Genomic DNA, 17883 nt, shown 5'->3' on the forward strand with positions numbered 1-17883 from the left:
CCCGCCTGCGACAGAGACTGTAATTCCTGTATTAGTGAGAACTCACTTTTGGAGTGGAAGCAAGTCGTTCCGATTTTGAGGAGCTGACTATGATGATGCTGATAAAGAAACCGTGAGCTACATGCAAGACTTTTAATACATTGCTGGCCCGCCTTCACCCATCTAACTCCCACGTTCCGGAATTCCTTCCCTAAACCCCTCCACCTCCCACTCCTCTTTTAAGATCTTCTTTAAAACTCACTTCTTTGAGCAAGCTTTTTGTTACCCCTAATTTCTCCTTCTTTGGGTTGTTTTTCTATGTTAAAGGTGTTATATAATTGTGAGTGATTGTTGTCATGGCATGTAACATTCAATTTATTATCAGAGCTACTCAACTGTGGTAATTGAAGAAGTCAAATTCTGTTGTTATTATATGGCATTATTAGATTGCTGCCAATTTTCCAGGCATAGAATATAATGAGTCTGTCCTTTCTGTGAAAACTGTAAAGCAGTGGACTTCATTATTATTATATCTTCCTTCATCTATCTAACTTTTACCTCTTACCTTTTTTTAAAGCACAGGGAGATAGTAGGTAACATGTAACAGTTCGGAGGTTGGTGTGTAGGGTTTTGCAGGAGAGCTGACACAGGCACGTTGATCCTGCCTGTGAATGATGCTGTGCTGTATCGCTCTATGATTCTGTGTACCTTGGTATTTGTTAAGGGCCGGGGGGAATCTGGAATTTGACAACTTGTGGAGGGGGGGTTAAGAATGGATTTTGGTTTACTGGATAATCCTGGGGTCTTGCAGTAGTGAGGAGGGGAGATGTCAGGCTTTAGCTACACAGGTATGAACACTATTGGATGTCCCAGCTTCTCCAAGCATTACAGGGAGGTGTCAGTCAGGGTCAGTCAGCACTGATAAATGAGGTTCTGTATTCTGGCAGCATCAGGAGAGGTCCCGATGTTTATCAGCTCAGGAGCAGAAGTTTCCAATGCAAGCAGCACTGGTAGGTAACAAAGTCTGAAAGCATTCGGTAGGAGGGATCCCAGAGTCTGGTAGTCTGGGGGCAGCAGTGCCTCCGAGCACTAAGAGGGCAGTCCATGGGTCCCAGGGTCTGAGGGGGTGGTCCCTGGATCATGCGAGCATTGGCAGAGACCACTGGGATCATCGGAAACAGGGTGCGGTCATAGAATCATAGAATAGTACAGCACAGAACAAGACCATTCGGCCCATTGAGTCTGCGCTGGTTCTTTCGAAGAACAATCCAGCTAGTACCATTCCCCCACTCATTCCCCATATCCCTGCAATTTTTCTCCTCCAAGTATTTATCCAATTTCCTTTTGAAGGCAATTATTGAATCTGTATCCACCACCCTATCAGGCAAAGCATTTCAAATCCTAACCACTTGTTGCGTAAAAACATTTCCCTCGTGTCGCCTCTGCTTCATTTGCCAATCACCTTAAATCTGTGCCCTCTGGTTATTGACCCTTGAGCCATTGGAAACAGTTTCTTGTTATTTACTTTATCTAAAATCTTCATGATTTTAAACATCTCTATCACATCTCCTCTTAGCCTTCTCTGCCCTAAGGAGAAACAAAGGGGGTTACAGCACAGAAGGGTATCATTCACTCATCACGTCTGTGCCTGGAAGTTTGAGGTGGACACGGGAATCTGATGGCTTTGAAGAGTCTGAGAGCATTGAGGACACAGGCACAGGAGAATCTGATCTGATCGGACCTGTGCCGAGCTTGTTGATTTTTGTGTAAAATCTGTTTATTAGCCAGTGTGGGTTTAGCAGTTTAATGATAAAAATGTGTCTCATGCGTCCAGTCCTGTGTTGACGATATACTTTATAGTTTGCACTCTAATGATCAGTGTGTGTTAAACTCTGAAGTTCAGTCTTCATTTGTGGTGTAGCGAAGATTTAAGCACAATTTGAACTACTTTGGCAGCACAAATACTCAGATTGCCAGGTTTCTGAAGCTCAAGCTGATCATTTATCCTCTTAATGGTTCTCAGCGAACAACAAACGTGTTTCATCTCCCTCTCCCTTCCCTCTTTGTCCTGAATTGTTCTAAGGTGCAAATCCCCCTTCCCCCCGGTAGGAAAACAAAAAGAAAACATACGGCCTGTTCAAACTACAAAATGTGTGACGGATCATTTAAATGATCATTTGGAAACGATTGCCACCATATTGTTAAAGTCACGCTGAAAGCTCGATGCTTTAAACCCTGTGATGCAAACCCTTGGTAATGGTTACATACAGGAAGATATCTTGCCATATTTCTGTATGCACCAAGGATTTGCGCCACAGGTCCGTGTGTTGGCTGGTGTACAACGGCCACCCCACGTTAAAAGAATCTATGCACAGGCATCTTCCACTCTTCAGTATGTAATTCAGGATCTGGAATGTCACGTCCCCCATGTGAACTCATCCCTTTTTGGTGCAGTAGCGGGTCATCTTCGATAGGAGGGACTCACGGGATCAGTGGCTGGGGTGAGAATGTCAGCCTGTGACCATCAACAGAGGGCGCTGGATTCGCAAGAATGCAAAAGGTAATTTTCATCAGCCCAGTGCTTAAAAAAAAGACATTTCGTTTCTCATTATTAGCTCCGCAAAAAGATCTGAGAAAGCAAAGGATTGGACACAAAAGTAGCGCATTTACTCGATACAATGCCGCTCGCTGCACAGAGGAGTGATGTAAGCGGTAACCAATCAGCGGGGGGCAGACCTCGTGACCTTGTAGGTTTCACCAATCAGAGCGCGGGAATTCCGCTCGGCTACAAAGTTGCGCCAAATTCAAAAACAATAAAGAAAAGTTGGGAGGGGAGAGGGAGATTGCGAGATACCGGGAACGGCGCAGAGTTATGGAGGCTGCGATCACAGGCTGGAGAAAACCGCACCACATCCTGCAAGAGGAAGGCGACAGCCCGGCAGCCCATGTCTTCAGGAAGATGCCCGCGTCCAGCTCCCTCAACACCATCCGCATGTCCCTGAGGAAGAGGCTGCCTCTCAAGCAGGTGGACTTTAACATCGACGACACCCCGAGCTGGGAGAGCCTGGAGCTCAGGAAGAAACCGAACGCCATGCAAAGCCTGGGTCGGACTGCGAGGAACACTTGGGGCAATGTCTCCCAGGTAAAGGTGCCTTCACTCACACCGACTCGCGTCTCTCGGAGCACCGTGCCTCGCATTGCTTGGTTTGCGATTCAGAGCGTCAAGGGTTCGTAATTTAAAGACAGACTAGCATTTATATAGCGCCTTTCACGACCACTGAACGTCTCAAAGCGCTCTACTTTTAGAGTGTAGTCACTGCTGTAATGTGGGAAACTATAAAAGTCAAGATCTGCTCATGAACACCGGAATTCATATTTTTTTTCAATATAAAAGCATTGGAGAGCCAATACTATCTCTTAGAGGATCATTTAGTGCCTGGAAAGCAGTTGGTAGAGAGAAGGAATGTGTGCCTTGTATTAGCCATTGTGTTCTCTTTGTGTACATTGCAGTGTAACTGTTTTATAAACGTGCCCGGCTGGTTCAGCTGTAATGACCTGATGTGGCAGTTCAACCCGAACAGAGTTAGCAAGAAAGTGTGTGTGTGATTACATGTGTGGAACTGTTGCTTCCATCTGTTACACATGGCAGTCATCCTCAGCAGTTTGGGTTCCTTTTTTTTCATCTTGATTTATTTCAGTGTTTTTATCTGTAACAGACCCGTCCTTCACATGGCCCCAAATATGGCAGCAAGCATGTTGGGGCTTTTCTTAATCAGTAGTTCTGACTCCGTCTTGTTTTAATTAAAATAAATGAACGACGAGGAATAAACATTTTCCATGTTTGTCAATTACTGTTACTTAATAATGCGTGCAGTGATTTGTGAAACTTCAATCTCGACATGTGGTTTTCTAGTTGATCTCCCTGTTCTGCAGATGGTATCACATTGAATACTAACTGACCCTACACTAATTGGCGAATATTAACCGACCCTACACTAACTGGTGAATATTAACTGACATTACATTAATTGGTGAATATTAACCAACATGACCCTTTCCTTTCATTTGACTGGAATAGGTGGAAACTGGTAGCCCTTTTTTTGTACAAGAACATTTGGTTATAAATTGATGAACTGTGTTGTTGGCTAAATGAAACCAGCAAACTTGTCATGTAAGATTTTGCCCCACTATAAATAGATTGAAGTCACCAACTCTATCATTTATTAACCAATTCTTGTCAAATAACCATAAAGCTAATGCTCATATTTTAAATATCATGTATTTTGTATGACTCTATACGCTGGCAAGAATAGGATGGGAAATGTGATCTTTTTTCCCCCTGAATATACAGTGCCCTATCAAACAGTTTGGTAAATTTCCTTTTATTTAGTCTTTTTTCCCTCCTGGAGGTCTATCTCCAGAGTGTGCTGTGTAATCTTTATCCTTTCTCACCTTTGAATACCAATCTAATATTGTTTTTGCCATCCAATATAAACATCTTGCTTGTGTTATAGGCTTCTGGGGCAATGTTGTTGCAAAGTATCTACAGTATTTGATTTGGGCAGTGGTTGTGCTCCAGGTTCCAATTTAAGCCAAATACGACAAAGTTATGATGCAGACAGTTTTAAAAAAAATGAGAAGTGCGTCATACTCTAATTTGGTGCTATCTCATGTCAGCCATGGCTCAGTTGATAGCACAATTGCCTTTGAGTCAGAAGGTCATAAGTTCAAGTCTCGCTCCAGAGACTTGAGCATAAAATCTGAGCTGGCACTCCAGTGCAATACTGAGGGAGTGCTGCACTGTCTGGGGTAGCATCTTTTGCATGCGATCCCATGGTGCTATTTTGAAGTAGAGCAGGGGAGTTCTCCCCGGTGTCCTGGCCAATATTTATCCCTCAACCAAATTCACAAACAGATTATCTATCTGGTCATTATTTCATTGTTATTTGTGGGAGCTTGCTGTGTGCAAATTGGCTGCCACATTTCCTACATTACAACAATGACTACACTTCAAAAGTATTTCATTGGCTGTGAAGTGCTTTGAGATTTCCTGAGGCTGTGAAAGATGCTATATAAATGCTTTTTATAAGTTCTTTCTTTCCTAGTGCCAGTATGGGACCTGGGCTGGACTTGCGATGCCTCAGTATGCCCCAAAACTGCTTTACATGAGACGCAAGTGGTTATAAGTGCCCTTACAGTCTATAAAGTGTGTATTTTAGCTGGTTTGTGAGCATACATTTGGCTTTAAATTGACATGGCACACAAGAGAGGGGGACACATAAGAATTCCTACAATGTGTACCCGGGCAGAAAACCTTTTAGATTTATGAAAGAATGAAACAGCTGTCAGAATAAGAGATGGATCTGGCAACAAATGCTGGGAGTTGCCTTGCATATGCTGGTTTCTTGAAATCCAAATTAAAACAGTACCTTTTTTATGAAATTAAATCATTCCAAGGGTGAAAGTGCTGGGACTCTGAAATCGGCAGGTGTACTTTATCGAGGACTGTTCATTGAATGGATTTTCATCCAGCTGAATGATGATGATGATTTGCTGGGTGGGAATAGGGTGAATCACTGGAGGATAATTTGCGATGAGAGTTTATATGGTTTAGCTGTTGTAAGCAAAAGGTTGACAGTTAACAGCTGCTGAAGCCAACATGGAAAAAAGCAGAGTGTAATCCAGAGATTCGGAGAATGGAGTCACTATATCCTGAAGTGGCTGCTTATTAGTATCATTTTCATATGGTTTTTAATTTGTTTGAATATGCAATTTATTATTAACTGTCCACACCACACAGATTATTTATGTTTTTGTACCATGTTTATGATACTTGGTGTCATATTTGACAATGAGATATGCTTCCGACCACATATCCGTGCCATCACTAAGATCGCTATTCCCACCTCCGTAACATCGCTTGACGCTACCCCGCCTCGACTCAGCTGCTGAAACTCTCATCCATGCCTTTGTTATACATCCTTGGCTTGACTATTACAATGCACTCCTGGCTGGCCTCCCACTTTCTACTCTCTGTAAACTTGAGGTCCCGTTGACTTATCGTAGGCGGTCCCTCGTATCGAGGATGACTTGCTTCCACACCAAAAAGGGTTGAGTTCACAGGTGTTTCAATGAAGGACCTAATATTCCAGGTCTCGAACTACATATTGAAGGGTGGAAGATGCCTGTGCGTGGATTTTTTTAACGTGTGGTGGCCATTGCACACCAGCCACCACACGGGCTTGACAGAGCTAGATCTTGATCCAGTGGCAAGGATTAACCAAGACGACTGGTGACCAGCTCTGCTGCACAGATCTAGCGTGACACATATCGCAGTGTGGGCTGGCCTGTGCTGCCCCTGGGCCGTCGCCTCTTCTGGACCCCAATGCAGTTATGTATCTATTCAAGCCTCATTTTTTTTAAAAGGCTGAATTTTCTTTGAATTCTGTTTGCGCAGACTATGAGTTCAGGGATTTTGGGGGGGGGGGGGGGCGGAGGGGAGGTGAGATATAACCTTTGAGCCTTTGCTCACACTTTTGTGGAGGGATCACCTGTTGAGGCAGATTGGCACTGACATTACAAGAGATCCTGTGAATGACTGCATCACCCCTGTGCTCACTGACCAACATTGACTCCCGGTTAAGCAATGACTCAATTTTGTTTTAAATTACCAAAAAATTCTCATCCTGTTTTCAAATCCCTCTGGCCTCTCCCTTCCCTATCTCTCATCACCTCCAGCCCTACAATCCTCCGAGATATCTGCGCTCCTCCAATTCTGGCCTCCTTGAGGATCCCCAATTTTAATCACTTAATCACGGTGGCCGTGCCTTCTGTTGTCTCGACCCTAAGCTCTGCAATTCCCTCCCTCAACCTCTCTGCCACTCTAACTTTCTTACTTTTGAGACACTCCTTAAAACTTACCTCTTTGACCAAGCTGTTAGTCATCTGCGCTAATATCTCCTATGTGCCTCAATGTCAAATTTGGTTTGATAACACTCCTGTGAAGCCCCTTGGGATGATTTACTATGTTAAAGATGCTATACAAATACAAATTATTGTTATATCTAAGGGTATATACTTGGGTAATACACCAAAATAAATGTAGGTAATGGTGGTCTAGTCACTTTCCTCTCAACACATTTAATCAGTATTGTTACTAGGATTTCAATCCAATATAATAGTGGACGTGTGAAATCACACTTGGCGGCTGCAGTGCAGTTGTATAATGTGTGCATCCAAACTTATTTGGAGAGATCATTGGGCTGTATGTAACACTGGGGGTGAAATACTGATTCTCGCAAGCCACACTGGCAGTAATTTTGAGGTGATTTAACTATCACAGAAGCATCTTGGCACGTCACAACTTATTGGCTTAGCGACAATTTTTCCTCTGGTGTATTTGTACTGCTACACTAAATCTGCTCACTGCTAGTTCTGTCTGATGACTTTGGGGAGAGGAAGTGGACGGATCAAATGGAGGAGATGGATTCCACTGCTGTTCAGAAAATGCGTTGATTTTGGCACAGAACAGAAACAGGCCATTCGGCCCATCGTGTCTGTACTGGCCGACAAAATGTTATCTTCAAAGTGTATATCCAAGTACTTTTAAAATGCTGTGATGGTTTTTGCTTCTATCACCCTTTCAGGCAGTGAGTTCCAGACTCCTCCCCACCCTTTGGGTGAAAACATTTCTCCTCAAATCCCCTCTAAATGTCCTACCGCTTACTTTAAATCTATGTCCCATGATTATTGTGCACTAATTATTGTGATTTCTGTCTGCAGAAACTCCAGAAGAGGCGACAGAGTCGCAGTGACTGTCTGGTGATCACTCCTTCGAAGCCCCAAACGCCCCAGAGATGCAGAAGTGTTTCGGCTGCAAAGAAAAGCACTCCACCCAAAACCCCTCTCGGCAGGGAGGGGAGGATCCGCAGCACCCCCTCCAGTGGGAAACGCACCCCCAGGAGTCCCAAGGGCAAGTGGAGGGAAGTTGCTCACCTGTTTGGCAAGGATGGTCTTCCTCTGAGAAGATCGGTTAGGTCGGCTGCATTGAAGAGTCCCTATGCCTCACCCACAGGAATGAGCAGGAGGAGGTACAGCAACTGAACAACTTCATTGTCTGTTTTAATGGCTCATTGTGCAGGGGGCTAACAACAGTAGAAGAGAAGATGGAATAAATCAAGAATTGGTGCTACAGTAATGCTGAGATTGGGCTCAGAAATTGCAGGAAGAATTAGATTCATTGATGGATCAAGTTTGATGTATCTAAAAGAATTGGGTTTTTCAAACTGGTCAAACCCTAAAATCAACGTTTTTTGAATAGGATACATTTATTCGGTGTTTGTAGTACAGGAGGGGAAGCCAACTGAGAATGGGACCACCCAATAATTCATCTCGCAGTGGGGTGGGGATAAATCGGTTTTGCATCCCGGAGGAAAGTGCATTTTACTAATCTGCATTAGTCAAGCAGTCAGACTTGTGTGCAGCCAAGCAATATGGCAATATGTCTGTTGTGCACTTCATAGAATCATAGAAATTTACAGCACAGAAGGAGGGCATTCGGCCCATTGTATCTGTACTGGCCGACAAAGAGCTATCCAGCCGTATCCCACTTTCCAGCTCTTGGTCCGTAGCCTTGTAGGTTACGGCACTTCAAGTGCACATCCAAGTATTTTTTAAATGCTAAGAGGATTTCTACTTCTACCACCCTTTCAGGCAGTGAGTTCCAGATCTCCAGCACTCTCCTGGATGAAAACATTTCCCCTCAAATCCCCTCTAAACCACCTACCACTTACAACAACAACAACTTGTCTTTATATAGCACCTTTTAACTTACTAAAATATCCCAAGGTGCTTTACAGGAGTATTATGAGACAAAAGATTTGACGCTGAGCCACATAAGGAGAAATTAGAGCAGGTGACTTTAAATCTTTGCTCACTAGTTATTGATCCCTCTGCTAGGGGAATAGGTCCTTCCTATCCACACTATCTCGGCCCTCATGATTGTATACACTTCAATAAGGCCTCCCCTTCGGCCTCCTCTGTTCTTTAAAAAAAGAACCCCAGCCTATCCAATATTTCCTCATAGCTAAAATTCTCCAGTCCAGGCATCACCCTCATAAATCTCCTCTGTACCCTCTCTTGGGCAATCACGTCCTTCCCGTAATGTGGTGACCAGAACTGCACGCAGTACTCTAGCTATGGTCTAACTAGTGTTTTATACAGTTCAAGCATAACCTCCCTGCTCTTGCCTTTATTAGCTGAGGCATAGAATACAAGTATTCTGTATGCCTTCTTAACCACCTTATCTAACTGGCCTGCTACCTTCAGGGAGGATTTGGGTTGCAGTTGAAATATCTCTCTTTTTTTTTTCTGTTTTAATTAGAGTAGAACCTCTTGCCCTTACTCCCTTTTATTTGTGTTCTTGATAATCTGTGAATTTTCACAGGAAATGGGCCGCTGGCATTTGTTTCCTTTGTCTAGATCAACAGCTCCAGCACTGGTCATTCTAGAGTCAAAATCTGCATTCGCTGATGAGAGCTGCACCCATGTGACCTCAGCTGCTAGCTCTGCCCCAGATCCAAAAGAGCCGGCCAGAAATATGGCCCCTCCTGCACCCACCGTGGGGCCAGCAGGTGCAGAGATGAGCACTCGAGGTGACATGCATTCATCCCCAGCAATCCCATCAGCAGCTCTGCTGTGGTCGGTGCTAATGGGAACGCTGGAGGTATGTGCATACGGTTTTAGTACTCATCCCTGGAGCTAGTGGGGCTGTGGTGGGAAGAATCTTTGGTCGCCTGTCTTGGAGTAGGTAGCAGGTCAGAGTTTGGAGCTGTGCACAAATATGTGGGGGAGCTGCGTGCAAGCACGTCATTTGTAGCCCCGGCTGATCGTGTTCGCAGCAGCATTTCATTGCTCCGAAAGGAGATCGGGGTGAATGGATGCAGAGAACATGAGCGTTGCAAATTCAATGTAATTTGGGGGCGCTTGGTTTTTCTGCTGGGCAGTCCTTCCATTTTGGTGAATACTCGGAATTTCACAAATCCTGTCATTGCTGGTAACTCCCAATCACAGGTCCCTGATGGTGCTGGCCCTCCAGGATATACAGCTCACATGTTGCCTTGTTTCTTCTGGGATGTGGAGGCGGGGGTGGGGTGGGGTACTTAGTGTGGTGGTTGACAACCTATTACAGAAAATCAACTGGTGCTCTACTCTTCTGATTGGCCAATTAAGACGACGCTGGGTCATCTAACAAAATAACATCCATCTAAGAAAAATGCCACTTTTTTTTTAAAAAGGAGCACAAACAATAAACACCAAAAATTCTAAATAAAACAAAGGAAACTTATCACATTAAATAGGAATATTATTTTCTGTGTCTACAATGCACTCCAGTCCCTCCGGTGCTCACAGGTTGTGGAGGGTCTCCAGCGTACCAGTGGACATCGCGTGTACTTTCTCCAAGGCCACCTGGGCGTGGACATTGCCACAGAAGAGAGGCAGGCAGCTGGAGCGAACAACCACACTAGCCATGTCGAACCTGGACCTGTGGATGACCATCTCATCCAGGCCCAGGAGCAGACCCACGAGGTGGTCCTCCTACCTGCCTGCCATCCCCACCTCCGCACCGGGTGGCCAAAGATCAGGACGTGGGACTGAAGTGCAGCTGGAAATTGAGGAGCAGCCCCTTCAAAGCGTGGTAACGGGTGCTCTGGGCAGTTTTTGAAAGTAGTAAATGGCCTGTACAGTCTCTGAATGTAAAATACTAGTGACTTTTATGTAAGAGTATTCAACTTAAGCAGTCACTTGGAGGGAAGGAAGAAGATATTACAACCTGTTTCCTTGTTTTAAAAAAAAAAATAGCTTGTATAGGCTCTAGTCACGGTGTCTGAATCTCCTAAAGGGTGCATTTAGAAAATGCTAACTGTAGAGAAAAAGTTGCCATTGTCCTTCCAGGCAATGCTTCTCTCTATCCACATTCCTGCTGAGATAAAGATATTCTCTTTGCTCCAAACAGAGCTGCACTCTGAGTATTCATTGTGTATGTTAACAGGCAGTTTGACCTCGATCTGGAATCCGTGTCTTTTGGAATTGGGCAATTAAAGCGTCTCTCCCAGGTATTTGATGAAGCCATCACCAAGGAAGAAAGGTACTGCATGGTTAATGTAATATTTCGCACCAGTTCACTGCTTTAGTCTCTGAATGCTTGAGACGTGTGTGTAATAAAGGGATCCACTCAGCAGGCATCTTGATGACTTTACAAAGTTTGAGGCAGAATCCTAACATGGCACTGTCCTACCACTAGCAGTGAGGTGAAAAGATGTGGCATTTAACGAGAATTTCAACTTGTTCTTTTTCTTTTAAGAGGTGATTAGAAATCTGTTGACTCCTGGCTGTTGCTGTGGTAACCAAATGTCAATGATAAAGAAATGGAAGATGATTCAATAAAACTGAACACTTTATTGTGCAACAATTTTTTTTTGCATAAAAGTCAAAATTGAGATATTTGGATAAAATTCAGTGGAAGTTGGGGAGGAAGATTGACGTCGTACACTGGACATGGTCCGAGATGAGGTTCCTGTCGTGTGGGGTGGTTATATTCTCCCATTTGAAAACTTATTGGGGCTCACATTCAGCCTCGCAATAAGGCCTGTTACCCCTGGAAAGCGCCGGTTTTGAATGGCTGACGATTTGTAGTCGAATAGTCGCCGCTCGCAAAATTCTCCCTGGAGGTTTTTCCAGATCTCTGCCCCGCTGCTGCCGAACCCTCATAACTGCGTCATCAAAGCGCGCACCGCCGCTGCCCCACCCCGCAAGCAAAATTCACCTTCGAAAATCTTCTGGCTGCTGCTCGGTGCCCCCGACAGTTTTTTTTCTGTCGGTGCACTGTGTTTGCACTGTGTGTAAAATGATGGTGCGGCTGCCATTTAAAGGGGGACGGCGCACTGCCGCGGTTGCCATTTCTTTTTGTCTGCCGACTGCCAGGTTGGCCTAACAATTATGGTCCCGGGTATAGCTGGGCCACCAACAGGCAGCCTAGCACCTTCTCTTGGGTGCCCGGCCGAAACCCTCCCTGATAGCCCAGTGGACCTAACTTAAAGAGCTGCAGAGCTCGCAGCGGCCCTCCCCCTTAACTGAAGGGGAGGCACGCATTGGCACGTCAGCTCAATGACATCGCCAGCCTGGCGCTGATGACTGACGGCAGCGGACACTCCGTCCCGCCCCTACTTCCGCCCCTCTTATGACACACTCTGCCCCCACTTCCACCCCCATTATGACCAACTTTCGCCCCGCTCGGTGGGGGGGGGGAAAACGGCAAAGAGCTGAATTTCGCAAGCTGCGGCGGCCAAAACACGTGAAAAACGGTAGGTGCGACCCATTTCCGCCGGGGGTGAATTTCGGCCCCATTATAGAAAATAGGTGCAGGAGTAGGCCATTCGGCCCTTCGAGCCTGAAGGGCCGAATGGCCTACTCCTGCACCTATCTCTCCTGCCCCGATCTTTTCCTATCTGTGATTCGAGGTTTTTGTCTAGAGGCTGTAATGTTCTGTTGGGGTTTCAAAGCCAAAAAATAATCTATGCCGCTCTGCTCCGTTCTTTTCGCGGTTTGCATTTTTCAGTCCACTGGTTATAATCCATTTCCTGGACAACTGCCATTGTAAATCGGATTTCAAGAAGCTTTGTTATACTTCAAATACCTACAGTGTGTTTCCAATAGTGGGAGGGCATTTTCTGTTTAATAGGTTTTTTTTTTTACATTTCAGCAACTTTCATTGCCATTTAATTCTAATGACCAATAAGACCAGAAAGTTCCCACATCTCAGTTGAATTGAAATCAGTGCAAATTACCCAACTTGCATAGCTAACACAGCAGGTGTGTTGCCAGCTTTTGTAAAATACAGTCTTTAACTAGTCTACTGGTTTTAAAATCGACAACAACAGAGTCTCTGGTGAGCTTTCCAGACTGAGGAGGTTGCGGTGACACTCCGAACTCCTAGTCATTAACGTGAGCAATTTTAATATCATGGTTGCATGACTGAACACATTTCTTTTGTGGCTGACTTTGAGTCCGTGAGAAGGGAATGTAAACTTAGAACATAAGAAATAGGAGCAGGAGTAGGCCATACTGCCCCTCGAGCCTACTCCACCATTTAATGCAATCTTGGCTGATCTGATCACGGACTCCGGTCCACTTCCCTGCCCGCTCCCCATAACCCCTTATTCCCTTACCGATTAAGAAACTGTCTATCTCTGTCTTAAATTTATTCAATGTCCCAGCTTCCACAGCTCTCTGAGGCAGCGAATTCTGAGAAAAGAGGGTTGTATTATTTATATTTGTTACTTGGGCCACTAGTTACTGTCACATGTGCTATAGGATGCATTTAAAGCGATGCGTGTGTCTGGGTGTGCTGATTCAGTGGATAGGTGCACAACCTGATGTACTGAATCTCCAATTAAAAGAGAGATCCTGACACTGTACTGAGTTAGCTAACCTCCAGCGGGGTGACTGGCTTCAGTGTACCTGAGCAGAGGAGGTGGGGATGGGGTAATGCGTGTGTTTGTGTTCCCACCTGTGAGAGAGTGTGTTTCTTTCTGTGACCGATTTAAGCTGCCATCATTATGGGACACGACCTTCAGGAAGGTCTGGAAACAAGGCCTTCCTTTCACCATTGGGTGTGATTGGAGAGGGATGGGGAGTTTGCCCCATAACCAAAAGCTCCAACTGTTTACTTCACTTTCCTATATATTTGTAAGCAATTTTTAAGCATGGGAATTGGATTGGTGTTCACATTGAGCTGAATCTAATTCTAAGATAGCCGTCAGCATCATTTTTTTTTTGCTTCAATCTCAAAGCTACAAGTTCTATTAATCAAATTTATCTTGGAATGGGGTGAGGCTCAACGCCATTATGAAGAGTTTAAAAGCTGGCAGAATTGTATTTATATAATAAGTCTTGTACTATGCCCTTGGGTTACAAAATGTCTTGGAACATGTATTCAATTCAAATAGCTTTATTCAGAAGTGAGCATTTGATAGAATATTGAATATTTTTTTTTAAAGCAGCATGTCTTTCACTATAGCACAAGTTTGTTATGACTCTATGCGGAGTATTTCAGAGTTTTAGAATCAAGGAGACCGTTTGCCCCATCGTGTTTGTGCCAGCTCTTTGAAAGAGCCATCCCGTTAGGCCTGTTCTTTCCCCATAGCCCTGCAATTTTTTTTTATTTTTCATGTACACCCCCATTTCCGTTTTGATAGTTACTATTGAATCTGTTTCCACCACCCTTTCAGACAATGCGTTCCAGATCACAACCACTGGTTCTTCTACAAGTTATCTTGGCTTCTTTGATACATTTCTCCCCTTGTCTACCCAGGGGGGTATATGCAGAACAAGGGACTCATCCAAAGCAGAAATAACTGGTGTGATCACTAATCAGTAAAAAGTTTGTTAAATTCAGCAGTTGCGATTGGATTCAGTATTGCTTGTATGTATCCCACTTGGTTGGTTGGCACTGTACTTGCTTCACTAGCCACTTGAGTGAGGTATTGGAGGATGAGGACTACCTGTACAGCTGCAATTCCTCACTCCAGGAAGTGTCACCTTTTTATGAAAGGAAGGGGAAAATATTGATAGTTAAAAGTAATGCATCACTTCTACACACCACCAAATAGATCGCAGAATCCTAGAAAGATTATGACACAGGAGACCATTCAGCCCATCGTGTCCATGCCGGACGAAAAAGAGTTACCCAGCCTAACCCCACCTTCCAGCACCAGGTCCGTAGCCCTGTAAGTTATATCTCTAAGTGCACATCCAAGTACTTTTTAAATGTGATGAGGGTCTCCACCTCTACCACCCTTTCAGGCAGTGAGTTCCAGACCCCCACCACCCTCTGGCTGAAGAAATGTTTCCTCATCTCCCCTCTGGTCATTGACCCCTCTGCTAAGGGAAATCGGTCCTTCATATCCATTCTATCTAGCCCCCTCAATTTTATACACCTCAATTAAATCTCCCCTCAGCCTCCTCTGTTCCAAGGAAAACAACCCTAGCCTATCCAATCTTTCCTCATAGCTAAAGTTTTCCAGTCCTGACAACATCCTCGTAAATCTCCTCTGCACCCTTTCTAGTGCAATCGCATCCTTCCTGTAATGTGGTGACCAGAACTGCATGCAGTACTCAAGCTGTGGCCTAACTAGTGTTGTGTACAATTGTAGTATAACTTCCCTGCTCTTGTATTCTATGCCTCGGCTAATAAAGGAAAGCATTCCGTATGCCTTTTTAACTACCTTATCGACCTGTCCTTCTACCTTTTAAGCATCGCTGGACATACACTCCAAGGTCCCTCTGTTCCCCCACACCTCTCGGTATCCTCCCATTTATTGTGTATTCCCTTGCCTTGTTGCCCCTCCCCAAATACATTACCTCACACTTTTCCGGGTTGAATTTCATTTGCCACTTTTCTGCCCAACAGACCAGTACATCGATATCTTCCTGCAGTCTAGAGCTTTCCTCCTCGCTGTCAACCACACGGCCAATTTTTGTATCATCTACAAATTTCTTTATCATTAATATATACGACAAAAAGTAAGGGACGGATTACTGAGTCCTGTGGAACCCCACTGGAAACAGCCTTCGGGGCTGGGGGCTCGACATCCGGGGGTGTTCGGCATTTGGGAAGTATTCTGACGGGGCGGGTTGAGTGCGGGGGGAGTGTTCCCGGTGTTGGGTGGGTCCGGAGCCGGGGGGGGGGGGCACGGTCTTGGGATGGGGGGTGGGCTGTTTGGGGCTGTGATGGGGAGAGACTTCTTCACTCGGGGAGTTGTTGGCCTGTGGGGTTCCCTGCCGCGGAGAGTTGTTGATGCCAGTTCGTTGGATGTGTTCGGGAGGGAGTTGGATGTGGTCCTTGCGGCTGGAGGGGTCGGTGGGGGTGTGGAGGGGGCATGGGGGAGCGGGGGTTGTGCTGGGGTGGGTGATCAGCCATGATCTTGTTGAATGGCGGTGCAGGCTCGAAGGGCCGAATGGCCTACTCCTGCACCTATTTTCTATGTTTCTATGTTTCCAGTCTCTCAAACTTCCTTCTACCATTACCCTTTGCTTCCTGCCACTGAGCCAATTTTGGATTCAATTTGCCACTCTCCCTTGGATCCCATGGGCTTTTACTTTTTTGATCTTGTATCCACTGTGATGTTAGTCCTTTCATTTATCTAACTTGGAGTAAGATGCTCTATCTATCTCGCTGCATACATTCTATCGAATACACATGTTCAAAGAAATACTGAGAACTTTTATTCCTTTGACTTAAAAGTAACCATTACTAAATGTGTGAGTCAATCCTGAAAACCCCTACAGAGGCCTCGAGTCTCGGCTGGGCTCAGCTTAAAACGGAAGTTGAATTTCCTGTCTCTTGACTGCAGTGATTTAGTAAGATGAGAACTCCCTGTGATGGGCTTTCAGTTCTGCTGGCAGAATCTGTTTGCATTAGATTCAAATAGAAAAACTAACTTGTAGAAATTGGATTTTTTTGTTTGTCCTCTTGCGTGTATCAGGAGATCTAGTGGATGAGGGAAAAAATACTGCAATAGTAAGCCTTCAGCAGCGTCAGTCTTGTGAGCCATCTCATTTTTCTTGTCCCCTCCCCGTTTCTCATTGTAGGATGTCAATCTGTTTTTTTTTCCAATTGGACGATTGCGCTATCCTAATGTATGATTTGACTAATGACGTCATGCACTTGTATAGTACCATTTAACATGTGGGGACGGGAGCAAATCAGAGCAGTATTCTGCAGAGGGGGTGCGGAGAATAACTGGGGAGTCCTTCAACACTGACCAAGCATGTGGCTGCTTTAATAAAATAAGTGTATGTGTTTTAAAAAAAAAATTACATTGTTTTTGATTCAAATTTATCTTTATTTTCTGTGCTGCCAGACTTTCCAGTCACTTGAAGAAAGTGATGGGGCTGAATTGTGTCTTCCTTTAATCTGAGTAGCTAATGTTATTGTCCATCCAATATATTTTGGAAATAATGGGCATGGATGCAGGTTGGGAGTTGAGTCTCCTACCTCATTGGGTTTCTTCAGATGTTTTCTTTTGATTGGTTCCCCACCTGTTCAGTTTCATTTGTCACTTTGGCTGAAATTTTATATTCATAAATTTGGTGCAAGGACGATGTAACATTTGCCCACAGGATAGTGACCGTTGAAGTGCTTTAATTTGGCACTGAAGGGGTAGTGGGAATGAATGAATGGGTGGGTGGGAAATGGGGCTGACTCAAGAAGAATGCATTGGTGTTGTGTGGACTGGAGCAAGTCATTGTGTCCCAAGTGTGGGACATGACTGGTCAGGAGCTGAGGGTAGGGCTGAAGCTTTCGCCTTGGACCTCAATTCAGGTTCAGACTCCAGGAGGAGTTGGGCAGTATCTGGCTAAGCTAATATTTTTTGCAAATTACTTGGATTTTTACATATTAGGTCCTGTTCACTGTTCTTTCACCTGTGTCATTGGCAGTATTCAACTTTTTAAAGTGTTTTTTATTTTTGCTTCATTTTGTAGTTGTCGCTGATAGCTGGAATTTTAAAGGAAATATTGATTTGGTTCAAATTCTCTCGGCTTTATTGGTAGATTTTGGTTGCATTTCTTGGCTATTGAGTTGCGATTTGTTGAATGCGAAACTTAGAGAATCAAAGTATGAAGTTGAGCTTTGAGATAACAAGTGTGGCATGTCACCAACAACTGCCACTTGTATTCATATAGCGCCTTTAATGTAGTAACTCATCCCAAGACACTTCACAGCAGCATTATTGGACAAAATTTGACACCGAGCCACACAAATGAGATAGAAACATAGAAAATAGGTGCAGGAGTAGGCCATTCAGCCCTTCTAGCCTGCACCGCCATTCAATGAGTTCATGG

At 44.6% G+C, this 17883-nt stretch overlaps 1 protein-coding gene across 1 annotated transcript in view; it reads left to right on the forward strand.

Annotated features, from left to right (window-relative positions):
* Window positions 1-2851: 2851 nt before the first annotated feature.
* The window catches only part of LOC139226926 (protein PIMREG-like), a 28737-nt gene continuing 13705 nt past the window's right edge, over window positions 2852-17883 (forward strand). Inside the window, exons 1-3 of the mRNA XM_070858016.1 lie at window positions 2852-3121; window positions 7762-8069; window positions 11030-11125. Coding sequence (XP_070714117.1) covers window positions 2852-3121; window positions 7762-8069; window positions 11030-11125 — 674 coding nt within the window. The remainder of the gene's footprint in view (window positions 3122-7761; window positions 8070-11029; window positions 11126-17883) is intronic.

The sequence above is a fragment of the Pristiophorus japonicus genome, chromosome 16, assembly GCF_044704955.1.
Source record: "Pristiophorus japonicus isolate sPriJap1 chromosome 16, sPriJap1.hap1, whole genome shotgun sequence".
NCBI classification, from domain to species: domain Eukaryota; kingdom Metazoa; phylum Chordata; class Chondrichthyes; family Pristiophoridae; genus Pristiophorus; species Pristiophorus japonicus.